Raw genomic sequence first — 26,629 nt, 5'->3', positions numbered from 1 at the left:
TTTTTTCAAAAATTACACCTCCACTACTAATAATAATATCAAAAATAATGTAAGCAATAATAATAATAATAATAATAATAATAATAATAGCAGTAGCAGCATTTGCTGGTGTTTTGCCCATCAGGATTTTTGTAATTATTGGTTTTATCATGGTTTCACCAGCGCCAATACGATATAGTTTCAGTACAGATATTCAAACAACATTTATTTGATACCTTATTTAGGAACTATAAACATGTTCTAAGCCTTTTTCACCCATTTAACAAACCTGCTCAACACACATAAAAATCTTTGGCTCAATGAAATGCAGCCTGAAGTTAACAACATTTACAGATCTATAAACAGTAAACAAGTCTAGGAATCTGGACAGGCATTCGATGCCAGCTTTCAACAGATACTGCTGCCTCAAATTTCTGTACCATCTGTAAGTCCTTGTACACGTTGGGCTTGCAACTCAAGATTATTTTTGCTATCTCCTGATCACATAATTATTTTCTTGATTTATTATATTGTATATTTATGGCAGAAAATTGTGAAAAATGGCCATCATAACTGAAAGTAACATATTTAAATGTCTTTTGTCCAACCAATAGGCTAAAACCCAAAGACAGAAATAGATAGAAAAAGATAGAAACCCAAAAAGAGAAAGTCAAATTATCAAAATAGTTGATTCATTTTCTGTGGAACCACATTATTTGAAAAAGTCCTAAAACAAATTCAAATAAATGGTTATACTGACAAAACATCTTGATGCTGCATTTGCACAGAAGTACAAACCAAATCAAGGGACTTCAACAGCAGAAAGAAAGCAAAACTCAAGAATTGTAGTGCAAAACATTGAAGACGATCTTTATTGTTCACAGTTAAACACAAGCCACTGCTTTAAGAACTTCCTTTTTTGCCATTTTGTCCCAGATTCTCCAGCTCCGGTCAGAGTCCTGGTTTCTTCAGTTTGTGCTGATTGTACCTTCTGTCTTGGTTTGCTGTAGTTACTATGGTTGGCATTTAAAGTGGATTGTTGAACATGCTTTAGATAGCGAGGCAGAAGGAAATGACAGCAGGAGTTCCCAGTGGACAACAGGATTCAAAAGCAGAGTTTACTTCTAATACTTAGAAGAAAAGGAGGTAACCCCATGTTTATCAGACCTGCAGGAAGGAAAACCCATTGGACATCTTCAGTTTCCCACACTGTACGTAACCGCTGAACACAACGTGAGTAACAACACCTCTGTTTAGAGATATCTGAATTCAGCCACAAATGTTTTCATGGCACTTCCAAAATGGTCAGCTGGTTCTGTTTAACAACAACAAAAGAATGTTGACTTTTGTAGCTTGGGCTCGTGTCCTTTGCCAGGTCTGATTCAGATTTAGGATATGTACCCGTGAGCACAATTCATAGCTGAATAAAAAGTAAAGAGAGAGTGGAATTTATAAAAATGCATAAAATTTCACCAGTTCTTAAACTTCAAACACTTTCCTTCTTGCACCTTTTGTGAAATACAAGAATCAACATGACTCCATCACGTACACCCTCGCAAACAAAACACAATCGCCGTCTGACCTATTTTGGACAAAAACTCAAGGGAGTTTTGTGTGGAAATGATGCTGTCTTCCAATTCAGTCCAGCAACAGTAAGGTCACACTCTTATTCCAGGCTTCCCTGGAATAACCCAAACATCTCTACATACTCATCACTTCCGTCGCTCTGATGTAACTCTCAAACACTCGCTCTGCATGAATCAAAAAAACAATAATTTGGTCGATTCCAAACACGCCCAACAGATGATCAAGACAAATTAACATCTCCTGCTCTCCTGGTGTTACATCTTTGATCTGATTTGAGATGGTGCCTTTCAAATTTTTAAATGTTCGATTCACTTATACCTAGTGCAGTCCTTTGTAGTCTTCACAGCACTGAAAAATGACATCTAAAAATTTTAACAGCAGCTTGTCTTTCTAAAAAACAATGTCCCCATTACTCTGGATAAACCACAGACCTCGTGAACTTTTTTCAAAGGAACTATTTCTTCAGTAGAAAGTTTTTTTTTTTTTTCTAACAGTGAAAACTGTTCACTGTGAAGTCTGAGGATTATCCAAAGTAACTAGGACACTGTTTCTAGAAAGGCAAGTTGCTGCTGAGAGCACCACAAACAGGATTTCATTCACCAACTTGGTCAGTTCTGCCCCCTGGTGGTGAGCTGGTGAAAGCAGAAACTCCTGACAGATTCCTCAAAATGTGGACATAAAAAACCTGAGCTAGCTGCATGGCTGATACAACTAGAGCCAAAAGGGAAATATGCTTTTTTTTAAATTTTAATTTAGTTGATCTTACCCTTTAAACCTCAGACTCACAGTGTCACATCCTGATGGTGTATCTTGGAGCCTCTTACTCAAATTCATAAGTTTGGCAAGTTCTCTGGTAACACATAATTTTGTATCCCTGTCACTTCGTCAGAATATTTCTGGGGCATGAATCAGTGTGTGTGTGTCTGTGTGTGTGTGTCTGTGGGGGGGGGGGGGGGGTAGAAAGGTGTGGGTAAATCCTGTTGTCCACTCAGAGGAATGGAACAAATAACACTGAATTCCAAAGAGTTGCTGACATGTTACTCTTTTGCTGATTTGTAGCTCTTCTCCATCGTTAAACTTCAGTCTCTCCTCACCCACCCTCCGTCCCGGCTCAGTTCTGTGTCTCTAACTGTGCTCATGATGTGTTTCATTATAGTCCATGATCTTTAGATGCTGCTGCCGGGGGCGCACTGACCCTGCCTGACCCCGCCCTCCACCGGGTCCCGTCCCTGCCTTCCTGCGGGGGCTTTCCTGGCTGAAGGCCCGCTGTTTAGGCTCAGATGGCGGCTCCTTAGTGGACACAGTGAGAGGAGTGGCAGGGGCTGAGGTGGGGAGTGGAGCTGGAACAGGGGAAGGTGCAGGGCTGACGGGGGCAACGTAACCTGGGCAGGGCGGCTCCACGCACAGCTCAGTCTTCAGGCCTTGGGCGAGGCCAGCAAGGCGTGGCGGTGGTTGCTCCTCGTCGCACTGGCTCTCGCTCTTGTTACGGAACAGCTCGCGCGCCCTCATGCCCAGGAAGCTCTTGGCACTGGGGTAAGAGCCCACGGTGAGGGGCGCTTCGGAGGTGGGCAGGGGTGTGAGCGGGTTGACATGGGGACAAGACAAGGAGGGCTCCACCAGCAGGGGCGGGCCCAGGTCCTGGCTGCCGTTGATGGAGTTGGCTGTTGACTTGGAAGAGTTGCTCGCCTTTGGTTGCCCTGGCGATAAAGTGCTGGCGTTACCCCGAGGGGAGTCATGCGGTGGTCTACTGGCCGCCTCCTCGTTGGTGTGAGTTTTACTTGGTCCATCTGGCACCACGACACTGTGGATTGAGAAAATGTTCATGCGTAAAAAAAGATAATCATTGATTTTTTTTTTTAACAGCTGTTGTTTCAAAGAAAGACAATGTGACAGAAAGCAAAATGCTTCACTAATTGTGCATTCAAATTTATCCATTTTTGAATAATTAATATAAACATCACTAGTCAGAAGTAACTGTCACTGCTTTAGTTTACTGGTTAAAAATGTTTTTATTGACCAAATTTGACACCTGAACTGGTCAAATGTTCATGTCAACACTTTTATCCTCTTATTGTTTGTAAAGCAACTACATACCACTGATATTTTTTCCCCTCACAGCAGAAAATGTTTATTACTGCAAAGCCTAAAACAATAAAAGGATCAGACATGATGTCTAAAACCAATTTGTTGATACTGGGAGGATCTACTATGGAAGTGTATCTACAAACAACACCATTCATAATATACTACAGTGGAAAAAAAAACTTTTCATTAAACAGGATTAAGTCTACAGCCGTGCTAGCAGCTCTGTGAGGCCGTACTTTGGCACAGCGGTGCTTCAGACTCAGCATGCAAACTTGCTCACAATGACAATCCTAACATGCTAATGTTTAGCAGGTATAATGTTTACTATGTTCACCTTCTTAGTTAGCATGCTAACATTTGCTACCACCTCTAAACACTAAGTACAGCTGAGGCTGATGGGAAAATCATTAGTCTTGAAGATATTTGATCCAAACTAGTTTACATTACAAAAATTTTGGCTTAATGGTGGCGTTAGATGAAAAGCTAAAGCATTATTCAAGTTGTTATAATTCACCATAAAGGGAACATGAATGTGTGAACCAAATTTTAAGGCCATACATCGAGTAGTTGTTGAGATATTTCAGTCTGGAAAGTGGTGGAACGATCAACCAGGCTTACAAAGTGCTAACAAGATAAATATTGAATCTATGATCACTTATGGACATTAGCTTGTTTAATAACAAGCAAATCAATAAAACTATCACTGCATATTCAGAGCAAAAGTAAGTCACCAGCTGAGTGACTTTGCCATGTTTCTAAAGCTGTGATTAAGCTGTGTGGGTTTATGTGCAATACATCAGGAAAAATACATACACACACAAAAAAAAAAAAAAAATCATCCAAATTGAGGGTGCTCTGAGCCTGACCTGGAGTCAGCAGGAGTGTGTGGGTCAGCTCTGCCCCCTGGTGGTGAGCTGGTGGAGGCGCTGGCTGCTGGGGCCTCCATCTCCACCCTGCTGTAGAGCTGCAGGAGTTCAGTCTGCAGCAGCTGAGTGATTCTTCTCTGAGCTTGATACCTGCTGTCTGAGGCCTGCAGCTCCGCCCTAAACAGAGAGAGACAAGACAGGGAGAAGAAAAAAAGATGACAAAGAAGGGAAAGAAAATACAAGAGCAGGCACAGTTGAAATTGAGTGAAGGAAAGATAAAAGGCAGAAGGAGGACATGAGATGTGACTGATTTACACCTGCTTCTATCAATACAAACAACTGATTCACGTCCTGCTGATTTATGGTATTTACTATTGCACTGATGATGAGATGGGAAAAAAAGTCTCACTACAGACATCAAAGTACTCATGGGTTCATTATTTTCAGTTATACACGTATCAAAGACAATTACAGTATGTGTCTCTGAGAACTTTGTGGTTCAAACTAATCCTGATAAACATATACTCACTTTGCTTGACATTTTACATCCTCAAGGAACTTCTTCTGCTCGGCGATGAGGTGTTCTTTCTTGGAAAGGTGTGTCTCCAGCTCGGCGACTCTCTGCTGCGCCGCCTCCAGCTTCTGACCCTGAACCAGCAGATTCTGCCTCAGCGTCTCCACCTCTTTCCCGTAAGAAACCTGCAGCATCTGGGCCTCCTGGGTGATGAGTCATTGTCAACGGCAACACAAAGAGAAGGAAGGAACAAGAAATAAATGAACGTTTGTGGAGATTTTTACTGTAACTCTGCTGTGAGTGTACCTTAAGACCTTTTTTATGTGCACTTGACCCAAAAGTCAAGGTTGCTGGCATTTAAACAAGGAAGTCTTTTCTTGACTTTGGGAACAGTACATGTGACAAAATGATCTCAAACTTCATTTTACAAACTCTAAGACCTTTGAGCTTAGAAGAAGGCAAAGAAGTCTAAATATAGTACTTTAAACCAAACACAGATGAAGCCTGAAGAACATCCATATGATGCTTTAATATTGTTTTAAAAGATTTGTAAAAAGAAATGGTGAATTCATTGTTCTGTAACCAAGAGTAATGATGTATCAGCTACCACATTAATTATGATTTTCACTTTTATTCATATACAGTTGAGATATAAAAAAAAAACTGTAAATACAGCCTCCTATGACACATCTACCAGAGCTGCTGTTACAGCAAAGCTAAAAACACTTCAGTAGGACAGTTCTGACCTGATGCCCAACAAACCCAATTAGTGTCCCTTTTTTCACCTCAGTACGTCGTCTCTGCGTCTGTCTCTCTCACACACACACACACAAACACACACCCACACCCACAGACGCACACACACTTCCATTCACTGTACCTTTGTATTATCTGCGCCTGTGTGGTGTAGCTCCTGCATGGACAGCTTATGTGCCTCCCCGAGGAGCAGCAGCTGCTTGTTCAGGAAGCTCATCTGCTGCTGGGTGCTCTCACTGTTGCTCAGCTGAAGGACACACGAGACAAACAGTGATGATGGAGGGCAAAACAGCAATCAGGCTACAAGTAAAACCTGTCCAATGATATTTGGGAGTGCATCAACAACAAGAAGTACAGAATTAGTCATTAATAATCTCGCTGAATCCATCAAGGATTTGACAAAGCGCGAGAGAAAAGAGTCGTGCAAATATTTCAGTAAACATCACTGTAAGAAGCTAATTTTGTCAGAAACAAATTATAGTTTATGACTGAATCAACTATGTGGCCAACTTCAAAGAGAAATGTTTCAATCAATCCCCCTGACATGACATCATGTAATATTTAATCCTACAGCGTGTTCATCTTGTCTGGATATCATGAATAAGGACCTTTAGTTGGTTACTGTCTGATTTGAAATTCCCATTTCCTGGATCAACGGCTCCTTGTCTGACAGGATTTCAGTTCAGTCTGGGTCAGTGGAGGGAAACAGACCTCAGACAAACCCCAGGAGGCAGAAAAACACCCAGGACCCCCCACGTCGCTGACCCAAAAATAGACAGGGAGAGACAACATCTCCAAGGCAACTGAGCCCTGGGACAGTCTGCAATCTACAGAGAGGTGACAGGGCGAGGGAGGGGGCCTGTGCCATTGTAATTCCCCCAAGTCTGACCCAACTTTCTGCCGGCGGGCTCGCTGTCCTCCCCAGTTGCTCCATTTGGAAAACAGGAGTGAGGACATAGAAATGTCTTAAAATTTAGATTTTAAATGTTACACTGGAGGAGCCTGAAGAGTTTTGGCCGGACTCGTTTTGAAGACGTCATGCGGCAACAGGAAATATCACTGGCAAGTTCTAACTGATTGCTGTTATTGTTTTGTTATTGTTCAGGGCAGATGCACACATTCCAGTAATATTAAAAATATAGATCTTTCCAGTTGCAGTATGTGGCCACACACACAATCAAAATACAAGCCAAAGCAAGAGCTGAGAGTGTCAGGCCAAAGGAGACACTTCCAAAAGGTTTTTGTCATTTTTAAATAACGGCACCATGACGACATGCAACCCCTTTCAGACGTGCACCCCACTGCGTAAATGTGCTGGCAACTTTACACGTCTGAAAAAACACCCCTCCTTTCACCCTCTAAGAAAACTGAAATATATTTTCACTTAATTACCATGCCTTCTAAAAATCAGTTTGATGCAACAGAACAAAAAAAAAAAAAATGCTCAGACCAGCGCTCCCGGCCTATAGTTGCATTTATTCATCTATGCCAACAGCAAGCATGAAAACATGAATATCCAGCAAAATGCTTTACATGGAGCATGTGAGCAAACATCCTTCATTTAATTGAGTATATCTAACATATTTTTTAAAATATTAAATTGTTTAAATTAAAAATTTTAAATGTTCAAATGCATTTTCCACCTTATGTAAAGCACTCTGAATTGCATCTATTTTTGAAAGCTGCTGTGCTGAAGAGGGATTTTAATTACCTTCTGTCACCAAACTGAAATGAACAAAACATTTCTTTACCTTGATGGCCATCTGGTTGAGGAGGTGACCAGTGTGGCACACTTTGTTGTTGGCCCTCTGAAGCTCTGCCTCCAGTTCATCCATCCTTTTCTGACACTCCTGCAACTTACTCTGGAGACACAAGACGGATTCAGATTAAAGCAGGAGAGTTAAATTGGATTCCATTTGTTTAGAAATGTATATGCTGATGTGAACCAGGGTGCAGGTGTCTGCCCAATTATCTGCATCACTGTGTGTGACACTGTGTGTGTGTGTGTGTGTGTGTGTGTGTGTGTGTGTGTGTGTGTGTGTGTGTGTGTGTCTGTACCTGGAGCTCCTGGTTCTTTGTGTAGTAGTCGTCTCGGCCCTGCTGCAGCTGTCTGATCTGACTGTGCAGCCTGGTCACCACTGTCTCCCGGTCGTCCCACAGCTGCCTGTACCGCTGCTGCTCCACCTGCAGACTCTCCCTCAGAGACAAGATGTCCACACTCTGCAGGTTCAGCTGGTCCTTCTGGAGAGACACACAAACACACACAGATGCACAAGTTCAGTACAAAGTGTGCAGGAGATTCTAAATGTTTTAAGGCAGTTTACAACAGTTTGTGCTACTTTTTCACTCAAAAAGTTTTAGGTGACCACAGACATGGACACACAGACACACACACACAGGCATTTTTCTCCACAAAACTCAATCAGTGAGCAACATTTCTGAAATATTTTGCAGAAAATCAATTAGTCTTTCAGTTGATTGCTGCATGAATGTGCCAGTGTTCCTCCTCCTTGTTTACGTTTCCTTCCTGGAGACAAAACAGCCTCCATGGCGTCTTTGTAACAATCACTTGTCGAAAACACAATCTGACTGAATTGCTGTCAGTCACAAACAAACATTTCTTATGTTACATGGAGCCGATGAGACCCGACAGATTAGACAGCTGGAGTTAGGACATGCTACGAATGCCTCGACGATCAGTTGATATCTCTGAAGAGTTTAGATACATTTGCTCCTCTCACTGTTGTTCAAAATCCAAAGAGCCGTTTAACAACCATGCTGGTAGTTAAAGAATAAACTCATGAGTCTCCAGTTACAGGACAGTCATTCTGATTGTTCTGTGGTGCTGGATCTCAGTAAACTAAATCCACAAATCCCCATTTGTCTATTTAAAATGCAGTTTGTTTCATTTTGTTGCTTAAATTTAAAGGCGCTAAAAAGGGCTAATCTGTGATGATGGGCTCACGCAAACTTGCCATAGCATTGTTCTGCTCCTCCAGCGCAGTGGCGTTGATGATGCGTCGGAGGAGGCGTCGGTTGCGGACGGCGTGCTGCTCCCTCTTGTAGCGCTCGTACAGCAGCTGGTTGTGCAGCAGGAGCAGCTGGCTGCGCAGCGTGTGAAGCTCGTCCAGCGGAGCTGAGCCTGGGGAGACCATGGTCATAATAATGTAATTAACACGGTCACACAACCTCACACACACACACACACACACCACTAGAAATGAGATGAATTATTCAGGTGTGGATCACGGGAACAGCAGAGATAAGGTTACGATACTACAATACACCCAGTAACTGGACATTGATTTAAACCTGTGACTTTGCTGAGTCTGAAACACTGAGTTCTGCTACAAATACCACATCACATTATTGTTAGTTACGAAACTGTCTGTTTTTGAACTTTACAAAGATTTGCTGATCAGTCACACACTCACACTCACACACACACACAAAAAACTGTTTGGTATCAGTAATGAAACTCAGGTGCTGTAAAGGCACTTGTATTGAAACCTTCAAACGACGCACAGCCCTGCAAAATGCTTATATGAGAGAAAGCGACCCACAGTGTGCTGGATTCCCGGCTCCTTCTCAGTTTCACTTGTTCTTTGGCTCATGACCAAACCTTCCACCTCTACTTCATTGAAATCTGCTGTCCTGCTAACTGTCTGTTGGCTGCTACACAGCTGCACTAACTGAAATCTTGATGGTCTTTATTTAAAGATGAATAGTATCGATCCTCATGCACCTGCTAAGATTTTAGCAGGTCTTTGTTCTTCTGGTGGTAACAACTCTATATCTTTAGGGCTTCTATGTGCCACACATTAATCTCATTAAAAAATGTTAAAGTGCTGTACTGTTCAATCAAGGATTAAAAAAAAAAAAATAAATAAATAAATAAATAGAAAACCTACAACTCTGACAAAGCTCTGCATACAGAGCTTCCCTTGTTAACGTGTATAAAGGGAAAGAGAGCAGAGAGGAAATTTAGAGAAAACCCACTGGGGAATTTGATCAGTCAGCCATAAGCAGTGACAGGAGTTTCGTTTTAGATGCAATCAAAAATACAGGGGAGATGATTAAATTCCAGAGTTGTAATTACACGTTGGCAAAGACTTCGAGCAAAATCACAGCGTTTCTATTTTGTTCTGAATTGCAGCTGGAGAAAATCTGATTCTTGCTCTGGGTGACTGAGTGCATACAGGGAGGTAAATAAAAGGAGAAGAAATCTGTAAAGGGCCAACATTCGAATTTCTGAGGTGATCGCGTTCTGCCTGACTGTGGGAACTTTGTGTGTTTTGATAAGCCTCAGCTGAACAAATTCCCTGTCCGACTTGGTAACATTTTAACATGCTGTTCATGTCTCAGAGCTCGTGATGAATCATGCCTAAATAATCCTCCGTCTGCAGTCTTTATAATAGCTTCTTTTATCAGTGTACAACTGTTGTGGTGGCGAGTGCTTTACCTCCAAAGTGCGTCCAGTCAGCTGACTTACTTGGCAAAGGTAATCTGTGAAAGGAGAGAATGAAAGACTGTTTATAAAAATGATCTCTCAGGGATGTTTCTCTCCTAAGCTGCTCTTAAGTGATTCTATCAAACCAGGTTTTCACTGCTGCTGCAAAAAAAAAAAGACACAAAGCAGTCTGTGAAGTTAACCATGGACAACACAGCTTTAAGGACTACATTCAAAGACATAACCTGGTTGAAAGAACAGATTAACATACATGATACTACTGTGATACTTTCCCTGTGGGTTAAACATGATGGTGATTCTATGGCATAAATAAATATTAATCAAAATAATAATATATATATATATCTTACACTCCTAACTAGGTTTAGAAAAAACTAAAAGTATCAAAAAGACTATTTGAATTGTTGTGTCTCTTATCAGTGTATCCAGGAGTTCTCTCGTCTGAATGCGTGAGAAGTTAAATTTCACAAAACTTTACATTTCAGGAAATACGCTAATTGGCTTTCTTGCAGCAAGTAAAATGAGAAGACAGATACTGCTTTGTCTGAATGTTAAATATGAAGCTGCTGCCAGCAGCCACTTAACTTCGCATAAAGACTTGGAAGCAGGCGGAAACAGCTAGCCTGACTCTGTCAATCAGTGACAAAATCCACTGACCAGCAATTAATGTGTTATATCAAGACTGTTTAATCTGTACAAAAACCAAAATGTAAAAATGACCCAAGTTTTTTTTTTAATTTTAGTAAACGTCATAATGTATCAATATGAAACTGCTGTTGTTATAGTCACATTAATGCCCATAAGTGACTATATCATAGTAAGGAGCCTTGCTGGTCGTTTGTCTGTCACCTACTTCATCTGTGTTTCAGCTGACTTCATCTTTTACAGATTGTAATATGTGAGGATGAGGAGCAACTGAAATGAGTGGAGCCAGATTGTTCTGTGCCCAGCACTGACTTTGCTGACACTGTCTGTGCTGTCGTATTATTGGCTGGGAGGACCGGCTCACAGTGTATGTGTGTGTGTGTGTATGTGTGTGTGTGTGTGTGTGTGTGTGTGTGTGTGTGTGTGTGTGTGTGTGTGTGTGTGTGTGTGTGTGTATATAGAAAGAAAGGGGTGGTGTCTTCTGAACAATGTCATACTTGTTCTCATCTGGGTGTTTCCTTTGGGCCACAGTAATAGACTGGAAACACGCTCTGCTCAGTGAACAGAACATCAAAACACACTTCTTCAGTGTGAACAACTTGAGCTTCATATTGCCAACAAACTCACAGAAGTCATGAGAGATTAACTCTGTCATGGCTGCACCATCCTCTCCATGTGTTGATTTATGAACAGAAAATGCTCAGACACTGCTTCACAATAAAAGTAATGAGCACATTGTTTGAGCAGTTTATGTTGCAATAATGTAACCTATAGATGAAATGCTATCAGGTGAAGTCAAACGGGCTCCTCAGTAGAGGACAGAGTCAAGCCCCTCACCTCTTCAGAACTTTATCGTGGGCGTCGCTCCCCTGCTGAACAAGGCGATCCAGCACCTCCAGTGGTGAAGCGGACACTACTCCTTCCTCCTCCCCGTCCTCCAAACCCTCCTCTCGCTGCAACAGCCTCTCCATCGCCGCCTTGTGCACTGCCTCCGACGTCTTCTGCCCCACGAAGAGCGAGGCCGCCCTGGGCAGAGCCAGGTCGAAAAACGACTCATAGGGTACCGGGCCTGGGGTCTTGCTGCACGGGCTCGGGAAGAACATCCCCAACTTACCCACCTCGTCGTCTGGGCCGGAGGGGCTCCGGTGCAGGTCGTGGTCGATCGGGGTGAAACCCGACTGGTAGGACCAGGACTGCTCGAGGCCGAGGGCTGAACTCCGGCTGTCTCCTCCTGCTCCTCCCCCTGCTCTTTCGCTGCCAACACCACTGGTACTCGCAGTGTTCCCTGCTTTGTCTGGTGTTGATACAACATGGTGGGTGTCCCGGACGGTGCCTCCAGGCTGGGTGTTGGAGAGGGTCTTGTCTTGTGCCTGACAGCCGGTCAGCGTCTCAGTGGTGTGATAGAAAGGAGAATCAAAGCCCCTCAGGCCCGGCAGCTCCTGCGTATCCTCAGTGATCTTCAGCAGCTCCTCTGTGATGGCGGCTGCAGCAGGAACAACATATTGAAGATTGTGATGGAGTTAAAGCTCCATGTACAGTATGCTCTGAACGTCAGTGACTGCTTAAATATTTCTGCACTCACAACAGGTGCCAAACAACAGCTATCCCACACAGAAAAACTGAAAAGGTTTCAGGCTCTCAGTCTAAGCAGCTAGCTTTAGCAACAGAGCTTGTGCCATTTGGCAGATGCCTTTTTTTTCCCTTAAGTGTTTCACAGCACTGTAGGTGCATTTATTTTTAGTACAAGTGGCTCAAGTGGAATTTAAACCAATACCCGTGCGGAGCTAGCTAAGCACACAGGGATAGACACAGACATAAACCGATATAAACATATTTAGTCAAGTCCAAGAGCTCAGGCTCATTTAACTGAACAGCAGAATAAATTTCCAATTCAAAACTTTTTGGTTCATTTTGCATTTTGAAGGCCTTCCTTTGTCAAACATAAAAAGCAAAGCAATTCAGAGTGTAACAAGCTCGTCAGCCAACAAATTTGTGAGCACAAAGCAGTTTCACTCCTGATTTCCTGTGGTTGCCAACCTGCTGAAAGAGAACTCACAATATCATTTCCAAAGGGTCACTTTGTCATTCTGCCACCTTGGAAGGAAGGTACCCACAGAGTGACTGGATCTGGTTCTATGATATGTACGAAGCCAATACTCACCCTCCTCTTTCTCCTTCTCTGTTCTCAGCTGAAGCTCCAGCTCCTGTTTCTTCATGAACACTGACAGTTCTGTCAAAGTCATGGAGACATTCTCAGCAGCTCCTGCATCTGATGGGGAGATGGATGTATCACAGTTTTGGGCATTAAAAAAAAAAAAAAAAAAAAAAGCTGCACCTCATTAAGATTAAGACAGATGATCCAACAATTCATCATTTAGAATCACAAAGAGGTCTTCAACTTGAGACCTCGGTCAGTCTGAATCCAGATTATATTCAGGTCTAATCCGGTTGGTGGGATCCAGTAATACTGCCCCAGGTCTCAGATCTATGTGTCAATGTGTCTAGTTCACCCAAGTGAATCCGAGTGGACCCACTATCAGCTTTGTAACCTTCAGTGAAAAACCTATTAAGGCCTCTACTGTTAAAATTCAATATGCTGAATTACAGTAATGAGACTCATCACGACTAACCTCTGTTTGTTGTTACTTCTGCACCCTTGTCTGCATCTTTCACTGGCTCCTGTCTCACCAGTGTAGGTTTACTGCTGTCTCCTTGTCGACGATCCTGAAAATCAGTGGAAAAATCAGTGGAAAGTCAGAGCAAACCACTGACTCCTTATATGAAATGAATTCATACTAGTTCATAATAATTCATTTATAATAAACCTTTTACAATCTCAAGATTTTTTTCTAAAGATATTTAGATTTATATACTAAAATTAGTTAAAAAAAAAAAATAATTATCTGACTACTGTTACCATGACTGATTTCATTGCTTTTCTCCTATTCATTTATTTCTGAGTGCAAAATCAAAAAAACAAAAAAAAATTGTCTACTGCCATGGAAATGATTTTTCAAGATGACTGAAACTAGATAATTTGAAATGGCTGACATTTGTCATTTATTTGGTGTGTTCCACATTAAACAACATACGAGAAACAAATTAGCCAATTAGTCTATGACGAACTTTGGAAAAACAGCATACTGGTGATGAATAATCACAATCCACCCATTGATTTTTTTTTTTTGCAGCTGTGTAAAACTATTTCAAAAAGTCTGTTTGGAGACTATTGTCTTTCAGTGAAATCCAGAAATAAGTAACATCATAAACTTACTGACAGGAGAAAAATCTGTAAACGAGCATACCTTTCTTGGTGGACTGGACTGGACTGTGTTGGCTGGTAAGGAGATTATTGGGAAGTCATCTGATAGGGTGGGAGGTGGGGAAGATGTGGCTGGAGTGCTGGAGGCAGGCGTTCCTTTCCCTCCTGCTCAGATCAAAACAATCAGCGGTCAACAGAAGAGAAAATTCCAGAGCGTCACTCAGATGCAGAGCGGACCAAAAAAACAAAAAAAAACAAAACAAAACCACTACAGCACAGCAACACCTGAGGTCAGATGTTTTCTAATGATGTAACCTGTACCTGATGTGCAGTGGAAGCGGCTGGGAAGGTGTGAGGCACTGTGGGAGAGCTCTAAGTTGGGTGACATGCCCCTGGAGGAAGGGGGCGTGGCCATGCCACACAACGAGGAGGGGCTCCACAGAGGGTCCTTCCCCCCGCAGGAAGAGTTGAGTTCACAGGTGGAGTTCTGCAAAGAAACAAAGCAAAACTGTCACAAATCTGGCATCTTCAAGGTCAGCTAAATTTCCACTGAGCTTAAAGGGATAGTTCGACACTTAGGAAACGCACTAATATACACTGCTCACAAAAATTAAAGGAACACTTTTTTTATTGGGCCTGGCATGAAATCAGTTAAACCTGTCTGATAATTTTCTGGTTGGTTAAGCAGCTGAGGGCATCGTTAATCACTTTCAGCTGTATTGGTGTTCATGGAATTAACAACAGGTGCACCACAGTGGCAACAATCAGAAAACCCTCAAAACAGGACTGGTTTTACATGTGGAGGTCATTTCAAGTTTCTCCCTCTTGATCTTTTTTGGCTGATTTTTCACTCGTGCTGGTTTTGGCTTGAGTAATTATCTCTACTGGCAGTATGTGGCGATTCCTTAACCCTACAGAAGTTGCACAGGTTGTCCAACTTCTCCAGGATGGCACATCCACACGTGCTGCAGCAAGAAGGTTTAATGTGTCTCCCAGCACAATCTCCAGAACATGGAGGAGATTTCAGGAGACTGGTGGTTATTCTCGGAGAGCTGGACAGGGCCGTAGAAGGTCCTCAAGCCATCAGCAAGACCGATACCTGCTCCTTTGTGCAAGGCGGAACAGGCTGAGCACTGCTCGTGCCCTACAGAATGACCTCCAGAGGGCCACTGGTGTGAATGTCTCTACCCAAACAATCAGGAACAGACTTCATGAAGGTGGCCTGAGGGCCAGACGTCCTGTAGTGGGCCCTGTGCTCACTGCCCAGCACCGTGGAGCTCGACTGGCATTTGCTGAAGAACACCAGAATTGGCAAGTCCGCCACTGGCGCCCTGTACTTTTCACAGACGAGAGCAGGTTCACCCTGAGCACCTGTGATAGACGTGAAAGAGTCTGGAGAAGACAAGGAGAACGTTATGCTGCCTGCAACGTCGTTCAACATGACAGGTTTGGTGGTGGGTCAGTGATAGTCTGGGGGGGCATATCCATGGAGGGACGCACAGACCTCTACTGCCTAGGAAATGGTTCTCTGACTGTCATAAGGTATTGAGATGAAATCCTTCAACCCATTGTCAGACCCTACGCTGGTGCAGTAGGTCCTGGTTTCCTCCTAATGCACGACAATGCACGGCCTCATGTGGCAAGAGTATGCAGGCAGTACCTGGAGGATGAAGGAATTGAAACAATTGAATGGCCTTCACGATCCCCTGACTTAAACCCAATAGAACATGTGTGGGACATTATGTTTCGGTCCATTAGGCGCCGCCAAGTTGCTCTCAGACTGTAGAACAGCTCAGGTATGCCCTCACACAGATCTGGGAGGAAATGCCACAAGACACCATCCGTCGTCTCATTAGGAGCATGCCGCGACGTTGTCAAGCATGCATACAAGCTCGTGGGGGCCACACAAGATACTGAAAAGCATTTTGAGTTGCAGAAATTAAGTTTTTGAAAAAATGGACTAGCCTGCCACATCTTCATTTCACTCTGATTTTAGGGTGTCTACACAATTGAGCCCTCTGTAGGCTGAAAACTTTTATTTCCATTAAAAGACTTTGCATCCTTTTGTTCCTAAGACATTGCCCTGTCGATATTTGTATAGATATCCAACTTCATATTGAGATCTGATGGATCTAATGTGTTTCTTTAAAGTGCTCCTTTAATTTTTGTGAGCAGTGTATATACACTAGATTTCTGGTTGGGAGCTAGATGAAAAGTAAGCAATATGAAATTACAGTCAGCTAGCCAGTTAGCTTAGCATTAAGACTGGAAACAAGCTAAGCTAAACTGGCTGACTGTAATTTCATGTTGAACAGACAGTTTGCAAAATGCTGAACTATTCCTTTAAGTCTAATTTGCTGCTCTGTATGAGTCTATATGAGACACCTGGTTATCCATATGTGGTTTCTCAACCTGTGAAATTAATTCCATTTGTATTGTATTGTATGTGTCCAGTCCACTCAAATTACAAAAGGCACATTTTAAATCACTCCTGGAGGCATCTGCTCATGCAAACAGCTCTGGATTTGTGTTACGTTTTAGATCAATGGAAATTTTTTTCCTCCCCAAAAAACAACAACTACTACGACTACGACTACTACACCTCCTCCTCGGGATAATTCACAAGAGAAAGAAGAGAAGAAACATTTCTAACTTTAATTACGGTGAACTAACCTTTTAAAAAGTGCTCAGGAAATATTTTACACACATTTTATTTTATTATTGTGTATCATGTAGGCAGGATTAAGTGTAGTTCAAAGATTTCTCCCATTCTTTTAAAGTGGACAAAGACCACCTCTGCTGACATCAGAAAAAGTAGTTAACTTAAACCTTAAGTCAACGTGGTGCTATTTCACACAGCAAATGGCATTTACTTAATGGGCCATTTAGATAAAACTCATCCCTGAGGGAAACCCTGAGTTAGCAGCAGTCTGCGTTTCAGCCAGAAATCCAGATTTGAGATCCTTTGGCAGATCGTCCGTGTGTCACTGCACCCGACTGCTGACCTTAATTTGGACAGTCCTGTCCCAGAAGTTTTGATTTTTGGATCCAAGTACTGCACAGCTACTCATATGGATGTAATTATTATGACTGAGGAGTACTGCTTATTACACTACACCTTGAAATGTATCGAAATTGACTCGATATCCTGGATAATTTCACCCTGTTTATTTGGCTTCATGTACGTATTTACAAATGGTAACTTTAATAAATAATACATGACTTTCAATATTAATTTAGTGACTAACACCAACATGTTGGCTGCTACAACAATCGAACATGCCTTCTCTCCTCTCCAAATTAAAATGCCTTTTTCTTTTTTCCCCCTAAAATGACGGGTCCCCCATGTTTTCCAGATTTTCCATCTGTCTGGGTCATGGAGAAAAATCCTCAGACAGACCCCAGGGGGCAGAAAAACACCCAGACCCCTCCCTCATGTGGCTGGCCCAATAATAGAAAGGGAGAGACGGCATCTCCAAGGCAACCAACCCTCAGGAGTGTCTACAGAGATGTGGCAGGACGAGGATGGGGGCCATGTGCTGTAATTTCTGAAGCTTGACCCAACTGTCTGCCAGCCCGCTGACTCTGATGATTCAAAAACTGTCTGTCCACTCACTTTTGCTCTGTGAGTTACAAACAAGGCAGGAAGTTGTTGCTCTAATTAAGTACTTTTCAGGACTTTTGGAGAAAAGCGATCAGCTTACTACATCTGACAGGTGATACGTGGAGTGTAAACATGACCCTGCGTACAACAGCCAGCAGCAAACAGAAGCTTAACGACACAGTGCTCTGGTATTAACCTCTGATCATCAGTTACTGACCAGTCTTCTGTGCAAAACCAGGATTTTGACAGCTTTTGACCGGATTATGGATGGTCTTACCTGGCGTCTGGAGGTCTGTGGGCTGCGGTAGGAGGACTGTGTCCCTGAGAAGGGGGGCAAGGACAAGGGCGGGGGTAACGGCTGCCGTGGAGTTGAGAACGGGGTCGAAGAAGAGCTTCCTGTTGTCGAGAAGACAAACAGTCAGATCAATCTTTCAATGGATTTAACCTGCGGTCGTTCTCTGCTCTATTGGACACCACTGTTCAGTGTTCGTCCTTTAAACCAGTGAGAAAACACATTTAATATGAGAAGTAGAAGCCAAATTTTTTTTTAATGTATCAACTAATTATTTTAATTACTAATTCTGAATGTTGTATTAACAGATTAATGTTCTGATCTAAATGTCAAAAAAAAGTGAAAAGTGCCTATCACAATTTCCCACAGTTCAACGTGACATCAGAAAAAAAAAACACCAAATCTTCACACCAACTCAAGAGGCTGAAACAAGTAAATGTTTGACATGTTTAGCTAATAATTTAAATGATTAATGGACTTGAATTGTGGCCACTTTTCTTCTGATCGACAACCTTACAAATCAGCTAATCGTCTCAGAACTAAAACGCAGTTTTTGTCCAAAACCAGTAATAAACGTCCGCATCAGTGCTGATATAAATGTGATAAAGAAAAAAAAAAAAACAAGATTGAGGAATAGTAAGTGATTCTTTTGGACAAACTAAGCAAACACTTAATTGCACTTAAGGTTGCAATTAATAATTCCAGAAAATATTCACTATCACAATATAACGTAACACGTTGCAGAACATCTGCACAGAATTTCCAGCTGACTAGATGAGATATTTAGTAGTTGTGTACATTCCAGCAATAAAGATAAATCCCTACATATTAATAATGCCATAGTAGAACATGATAAAACATCATGATCGCAAATTAATGTTTTTGCAACTTCCTGTTGTAACACTACATGTGTAATTGCTGTCAGCTTCCTGCTTGTTTATCATGTTAATGAAAGAATAGACTGAGAAAAATATAAACCAACAACACTCTCGTCCTGTGCCTCCTCAGTGTACATACTGGTCAACTGTTAAGAAACTACAGTACAGAAATGGCAAAGATACATGTTGATTGTTATGTGTTAATGTAAAATTAATTAAATTCATTTTACCAGCATTCAAAACCAATATCATCCTTAAAAATTCAACATCTTTCCATTAGTATTAAGTTTCATATGCATAAGAGGTTTTCTGACCGTAGCTGCTGTGGAGGTCCGTGTAGGGGCTGGAAGTGCAGTCTTGTGGTCGCATGTGGATTTGGGGGTAAAAGTTCTCAGGCATGGTGGCGTAGCCCTCCTCACAGGAGGCCTCCTTGGGGTCCAGAGACACTTTGGCACATTCGATGACGATATCATGGATTTCATACTTTTTCCACCTACAGCAAAGCACAGCAGTGTTAGTCTAAGTGATGCAGCAGACTTGGGTGAGACGATTAAGCACCATATTGTTCCCTTGCTACGTGTTACAGCATGAAACTCACCTAGTGGGATCAAGCTCATGGTCTTTTGTTCCCGTCACCAGTTCAGGATGTATACGTACGTGTTCGAGCATCGGCTGAATGGAAGATTGGACACAAAATTTATTTACGCAATTATCTGGCTACAAGGCTGTGACAAAGAACAACACAGTGCAGCAGCAGTGATAACATCCTCACCTTTACCACCTCCTCAAATGTTTCCATGTTCTCCTTCATGCTGTAGTGGGATCGCAGGTAGGACACAAAGTTGCACGGGTACATGCCGTAGAGGCGGTGGAAGAGTGAATAGACGCTGGCGTGCAGGTGGATTAGATAAACCTCCGAAACATGCCCTGAATGTGTCAAAAGCCAAACATGTAAACTACAGGGTAACAAATTCACACTGCAAGATAATTGGAAAACAAATTTATAGTACGTTTGTTTTGTCTTGAGCATTATATTTTGCAAGCTGGGGACATATTCAAAATCAACTCAAAAAAGTTTGCTCTTGCATGTTCAAGTACAGACGTGTGGCACTGACATGTTTTCTTGAGAAATGACAAGAAGTTCTTACCAGGGTTCTTGAGGTTCCAGGATGCCAGGCGGCCGAAGATGTCGAAATATTCCCACAGGTGTTGCTTCCCAGCTTGAGGGATCATGGGTAGCAGAGTGATCAGTACCAGCACTCCAGTTATCAGCACCACTACGTCCGTATCCGTCTGCCAGGAAAGTGAAGTATTAGAGTTTACAACAAAATCAACCATTAAAAGACCCTTTAATAAAAGACATTAAAGGGTCAGTGTTTGCGTTTATTTACATCGTAATGAGGTGGAACATTTTACCAAATCAGGTTTTTTATATTAAAAAGTATTTTATCTAAAGAACAACATAAAGAAATTGTGAAAATTGTGAGAACCTTTATACAAGCGCTGCAACAAAATTATTACACTTAACCCTGAGTGGGACATGAATGTGTGCATGGCGTTTTGTGGTAATCCATCCAATACTTCCAAAGCAGTGGTTCACACGGACGCTTACAGACTGACAACTGCCTTTTCTAGAGTCCGGCTCGTAGCATGGTTAAAGTTTAATCTAATCAAGGGTTAATCAACAAAGCAACTTTGTAGTAGACAAACAAGCAGTGTTCCTCTGAGGAACACAGTGACAAAGCTAATCAATAACACACAGCATCAAACCTGTAAGGAACTGCTCACTGTTCTATAGTGAGACAACACCCTTTCACTGCCTGCTAGTTTTAAAACCCTGGTCATTAAATGCTATAGTTACAATAATTTTACAAAAAAGGACCGGCTCTAATCCTCATCCGTCTACATACCTCTCAATGCCTTGACAAGGAGATTTCTTTGTTCACTGAGTCATAACTGGGCCGTTACCTTTAGGCATTTGAGCAGCGAGAGCAGCAGAGGGTATCGAGCAATCTTGTGGATCCAGGACGGCTGCTTGCGGATTACATGGCCAAGCAGGGTGAGGGTGGGCAGTCGGCAGGCCTGTTTGGTCATACACTCGTTCATCTTGTCCAGAAGGTGCTGTGAGGGAGTAAGGGGAGGAGGTACGGCAGGGTTACATTTGTATTTAACAAAATCATTGTAGGTGAAACAAAAACTGGAGTTCTTCTTCTTTTTAATCAAAAAAAGTACAGGAAATTAGATTATAATTTTTTTTTTTTTTTCAAATCAGTATGTAGAAATACACGTGATGTAAAGTGTAGACATGTTACAGAAACCAAAAACAGCTAAAAAATCACCACTTTAACAGAAGTCAAAATGCCAGTGTAATGTTCCACCCTTGGGGAACCCTGTGGAGCGTACACCCCAACACCACTGACCCAAATAAACCACAGAAAACAACTTTAAACAACTAAATCCATGGAAATAATTAACAAATATACAAAAAAAGCAGGACACTAAATCAAGATCATAAAAGACACAAAGTTAAAACACAACAGCAACACAAACTAAAATCCCAGGATGAGAGACTGCAAGTTGAGCAGTGCCTACACTAGAAGCCTCTCTTTACTGATGCTAGCACACAAGATTTTAGGCGCTTCATTCCCAGACCAGGTGCACCTCATTGATGACTGATCAGGTCGCACCTGGGTGGAGCTTCAGAGAAGACAGGAGAGGAAAAAGGGACAAGCAGAGCACCAGGAACACATACAGGGTGGTGTGGGTGTTTCAATGACATGCAAATGAAATCACAGAAGACAGTCGTAGACCACAACAAATCCACATGTATTAGGTTGCTAGGGTGATATGCAAACACACACAAAAAGCACACAATTCAACAACAGCATGGAAGCAAACTGATGACATTTCTAAGAGCTGAGGACAAGACAACAACACAATGAATGCCTGTATTTGTCAGTCGCTAACATGCTAACAGGGCAATAATTTCACACAATTTACTCAAAAGATGTGTTTGTACCATCAGCTCCTGTCTCATAACTTGAGCACATACTCTGAACGTATTGATTCCGTTGGAATGAATTGATTTCGCTGTTTTAAATCCCAGTGTGAGCGGGATTGTGTGGCGGAGTTTCTCACCTTATCATGTGGCTCTCTGACTGAGGAGAGGATATGCATGGCCTGGGCAGAATTTGTTTCCAAAAAGTAGTCCACCAGCCCGTTCAGCAGCATCGACCCTCGCTCTTTGGGAAAAATAATTATAACAAGTTAGTTTTTGAAAGAAAGAGAGTCAGGCAAAGTAAATTAGGTGGATTTCACCAACAGGGAATATATTAAAATACAGTGAATCCTCAAACAGTTGGTATTTTAAAAAAGCAATCTGGTGCAATCTTGTCACACTGGCCAAACCACTGACACTAATAGATAAACCATGCTGACGTTAGACGAGCCAAGTGTACGCACCAGTGCTGAGCTGCTCGTTGATAAGGCCTCTGATCTCTTCTAGCTGGTGGAGGTCGGAGGTCTCCAGGAGCGGGAGGAGGTCCCCCACGTTGGGCTGCTCCCTGGCCATGGTGGTGGCAGTGCTGGAGGTGGAGGCAGCGTCTCTCTCACGGTGTCCGTCCCTGCCTGCCTGGAGGACTCCTGGGGCCACCCTCCAATACAGTCTCCAGGCACCTCTACATTGTACCAAGACCAATTCATAAACATTTCCCAGAATTAGTCAGAGCTCTGATCTAGGATTAATGGTCACATGACCATAACAACTCTTTAGTGGGACTCAGGGTTTGGGCCATTTCTTTAAATCAGAAGAAAAAACAATTGAAAGGTTGCCCACAATGATCTCATCTTCTGACTTCATCTCATTCACCCAGACATGACAAATGAGGTCCCTGAGGAATAAAATTAACTACAGTTTTGAATGATACGATGACCTTGATTCTTTCAGCAGGATTGCTGCTACCCAAGAGGTCATCACACCAAACACTGTATGTACTATCCCAGACACCACGCCCATATTTCTCAGCAATTTACAGATGTACTACACATCCCAAAATAAGCAAATCCCAAATAAGCAATTTAATTTTAACATCTCTGATGATTTCCATTACATTTGCTCTGCAAATGTAATTGCAAATGTAAAGGCATTTTACTCGTTAATTTAAACAGACCCTGGTGATGTGGCTGCTGGTGACTTCCTGATGAAGAACCATAAAAAGGCCTGGGGCTGTTTTCATGAATGAACAAGCTTACATCTTTGTGAGGTCATGCTTTGTTATATAGGAGGAACAGGGCTGTGACAGGATGAATGTGAGTGGGGAAAGTCAAAGAGCAGCATTTGTCCCCTAACACATTACCACCACTAAGGAGCATTTATGCAAAAGCCTTAACCTCCAACTGCTGAGGTTATACTTTGAAACTTCCAGGTGGACCTTCAGTGGAAAAACATGCATCTAATTTTAAGTCCTGTTGAAAAGAATAATTGTAAGCAGTGTATTGTAGCCAAGATTGCTGACAAGAGGAAGATCTCTTCACTTTCTTGCTGACTGAACAGTCATGAATAATCATTTAGGTATGAGTTCTATTTAAAGCCGCTCTAATCAATATTTGTATATTAACAATAGACTAAATGATTGAGTGTAATGGGAAAATGGGGCGTTTGTAGTGACGAACCTGCAGAGAGTTACTGCCAACTCTGCAGTTCCCCTCAGCTCTACAAAGTGTTTTAGAGTCTTTTAACTCATTGTTTTGGTTTTACGACCCTGAACCTTACTGTTTTATTTCACTCTCGCCGCTCTCATCAGCTTTGTTTTGAGCCACAGCAGCAGGCAGCTGTAGACACTCTAAAAAAAACCCTGTTCACTAACATGCTTGCCACAGCAGTTTTATAAGATGATAAGACATCAGTGTTGTGTTTACAGCTGGTTGCACTGCCCCAAGTCACAAAAACAAAAGAATTTAATGTAGATTCAAGGAATGTTTGGTATAACATCTCACTGTGTCCACTGACACTAACAAAGTATATTTACCATTATTAGTTGCTTTCTAACAAAAAAAGGCTAAATTTTGAGCATGAAAACAACTCAGTAACCAACCCAATTACATTTGCATTGAAAGCCGAGTAGATGCTGAGTTATTTTGTCTTAATCAACTTAATTTTAATGAGAATAAATCTTTTTGACAGGAGACATCTAGACTTTGAAAAAGCAACAACACTGACAGTTTCCCACTAAGCCCACACAGTGTGACAGCGAGCCCGCATGCACAAAAACCAGGCCCCTGAAACTGAAGCCACTAAATGCAATACAATCATCATTCATTTCATTATTTATACCTCTGTTTTCCCTAAGAAGGCTGACATACTTTTGGTCTTTAAATGAGAAAATAAATGATCTTTACCCCGCAGAGAACAAACTCAGCAGGCATTGATACTTTACCCACTGAAAACACCACATAATAAGGGAAACACTCCACACTTAACAAGCTGGGATATAACTGTTATATCTGATCCAGCAAAAAACACAAATTTTGTCACAGATTTTCCAAACCAACCCAGTTCACATGAGGTGAGAGTATTACACCTGAACCACACACACCCTCACAAACAAAAACAGACCTAAACCACATTTATACCATGTAGCACAAATCAATAAAATGTATTAATCAAACAAGGAAAGCAGAAAATTTCCAAGAACTAATTAAGACAGTGTGACAGATCCCAATATGTTACCTGCACCTTATCTGACCCCCGCTAAAGCCAACTCATTTCAATCCTCCATGTTTACTATCAATGCCTTGATGAGTTTAATTCAAGTGGCATATTCAACAATTATCAAATCCATCAAAACAAACAAACAAACCTGCCTGATGTGTTTACCATTTCAGGTTATTAGTCTATTAATGTTGTCTATGATACATTTAGGCAACAGCCTGAGTCAGTCAGTTAAAGTAAAGGAGAGCCACACAAATCTCCATCTGAAAAACAGGCATAAATAATCCTGATAGGCAGGTCATTATCGTCAGGGTGTCTGCACGCAGCAGCTTATTCCCTCACAGGAGTAATGAATCAGCACCAGAGATCTCATCAGTCTTACAGATCTCTTTTCACCACTTAGGCCACATACTAAACACTCCAGGAGATGATCGGAATCCCAATATGGCTGAACTTGTTTGTGTTTTTTTTTTTTTTTTACAGGTTTACAGGCTATAAACTACTTCATTAGTACGCTATATCAAATCTTTCAACACAGAATCACATGCTACCAAAACCAAGATAACTGGAGCCAATTTAGAAAGTGACACGAGAAGAAATTAAACGATATCCAGCGTGGTTTATCTTATTTCCACCAAAGTCATATGTCAGATAAAGACACTGCCCTCTGGGAAGAAATATTAGCCTCCTCGAGTCTCTCTCATTCACAACTAATCAAAACAAGATGCTTAAAATCTTGAATACGTTCCTGTCACAGCTCGATTGTCTCCCTGTTATCAGTTAACTGCTCAGTCACGGGGTTGTTGGGAGTCAGGGTGTGGACAGGACAGCGGATTCAGATGTAGCTGTTTTTCACCCTCCTCTCGCAGGGACAGGTCAGTGGCCCAAACAGGAGCCACCCTCAGTGTGGTCTCAGGCAGCTCGGGAACGATCAGGAGGACACAAAGAACCTTTATGCAGCCCGAGCGCTTCCATGTACACACTGGAAATAACATTTGGCTATGTGCGAGCCGTTACCAACAGGCTCCTTTTCTCCTGCATGAATATTCTAACGCAGTTTCATAAAAGACGGCCTGCTCAGTCCATTTGAAGACATGAATATCATCAACCCACTGCCCTGCTCAGTTAGCAGAAAGAGGCTTGTTGAGTGTAATAAAAGGAAATGCAAATATTGTAGTTTAACTGAACACAACAGGGTTTAAGGATATGGCCAACATTATTTTCATTGTGAATAATGTCCTCAAAGTGCTTGTTTTTCATTTTTTCAAACTAACAGCCCAAAACCAAAAGGTATTAAATCTTAGGCTGCTGTTTACCTTCTCAATAATCAATTAACCCGGTTGGTCTGGAAAACATCAGAAAACAGTGGAACATGCCTGTCACCATTTCCTGTATTTCAAGGTGACTCCTTCAAATGTCTTGTTTTGTCTGGCCAACAGTCCAAAGGTATTTAATTTATTAAAATGTGAGACAAGGAAAAGTAGCAAATCCTCATCTTTGAGGATATTTGGCTTAAATGATTAATCAATTATCAAATCAATGACTAAATAATTTTCTGGTGACCAGCTAATAGATTAATTAATTGTGGCATCAAACTGTCACGTTTGAGAAGCTGGAACCACAGACTGTTTTGCATTTTTGCTTGATAAGGGACAGATATGATAATGCAATATGATCATAGATAACAGATGTTGGCAATTATTTTTCTATCAATCTGCTAATCAATTAATCAACTAATCCTTTTTAGCAATAACAGGGTTCTGATTTTACATATATACAGCTTATACAGATCAATAATTTAATTAATTCAGAGACAACAGCCAAACTTTAACTTACTTTACATGAAAATGTTAATTCAATACAGCCAAAAACTCAAACATGAGTATATATAAATAACAGGAGCAAAGAACATGCATTTAAATGATATGCAAAATAAATATATCATAGTAAACAGAGGGTCGTCTCCTCTGATGTTTATCA

At 41.7% G+C, this 26,629-nt stretch overlaps 1 protein-coding gene across 1 annotated transcript in view; it reads right to left on the bottom strand.

Moving 5' to 3' along the window:
* Positions 1-2,309: 2,309 nt before the first annotated feature.
* Positions 2,310-26,629, bottom strand: part of tsc1b (TSC complex subunit 1b) — a 25,970-nt gene continuing 1,650 nt past the window's right edge. The window contains exons 2-22 of the mRNA XM_041059048.1: positions 22,402-22,616; positions 22,078-22,181; positions 20,908-21,060; positions 20,088-20,232; positions 19,712-19,866; positions 19,538-19,611; positions 19,254-19,432; positions 18,047-18,165; positions 14,487-14,652; positions 14,209-14,330; positions 13,534-13,627; positions 13,065-13,172; positions 11,741-12,386; positions 10,250-10,293; positions 8,763-8,929; positions 7,846-8,028; positions 7,539-7,649; positions 5,912-6,034; positions 5,047-5,234; positions 4,518-4,694; positions 2,310-3,367 (exon numbers count right to left, since the gene is read on the bottom strand). Of these exons, the coding sequence (XP_040914982.1) occupies positions 2,692-3,367; positions 4,518-4,694; positions 5,047-5,234; positions 5,912-6,034; positions 7,539-7,649; positions 7,846-8,028; positions 8,763-8,929; positions 10,250-10,293; positions 11,741-12,386; positions 13,065-13,172; positions 13,534-13,627; positions 14,209-14,330; positions 14,487-14,652; positions 18,047-18,165; positions 19,254-19,432; positions 19,538-19,611; positions 19,712-19,866; positions 20,088-20,232; positions 20,908-21,060; positions 22,078-22,181; positions 22,402-22,510 (3,843 nt within the window). The 5' untranslated portion in view covers positions 22,511-22,616 and the 3' untranslated portion in view covers positions 2,310-2,691. The remainder of the gene's footprint in view (positions 3,368-4,517; positions 4,695-5,046; positions 5,235-5,911; positions 6,035-7,538; positions 7,650-7,845; positions 8,029-8,762; positions 8,930-10,249; positions 10,294-11,740; positions 12,387-13,064; positions 13,173-13,533; positions 13,628-14,208; positions 14,331-14,486; positions 14,653-18,046; positions 18,166-19,253; positions 19,433-19,537; positions 19,612-19,711; positions 19,867-20,087; positions 20,233-20,907; positions 21,061-22,077; positions 22,182-22,401; positions 22,617-26,629) is intronic.

The sequence above is a fragment of the Toxotes jaculatrix genome, chromosome 16, assembly GCF_017976425.1.
Source record: "Toxotes jaculatrix isolate fToxJac2 chromosome 16, fToxJac2.pri, whole genome shotgun sequence".
Classification (NCBI taxonomy): domain Eukaryota; kingdom Metazoa; phylum Chordata; class Actinopteri; family Toxotidae; genus Toxotes; species Toxotes jaculatrix.
Note: the sequence above shows the minus strand (reverse complement) of the source record. Positions and strands in the feature narration are given on the sequence as shown.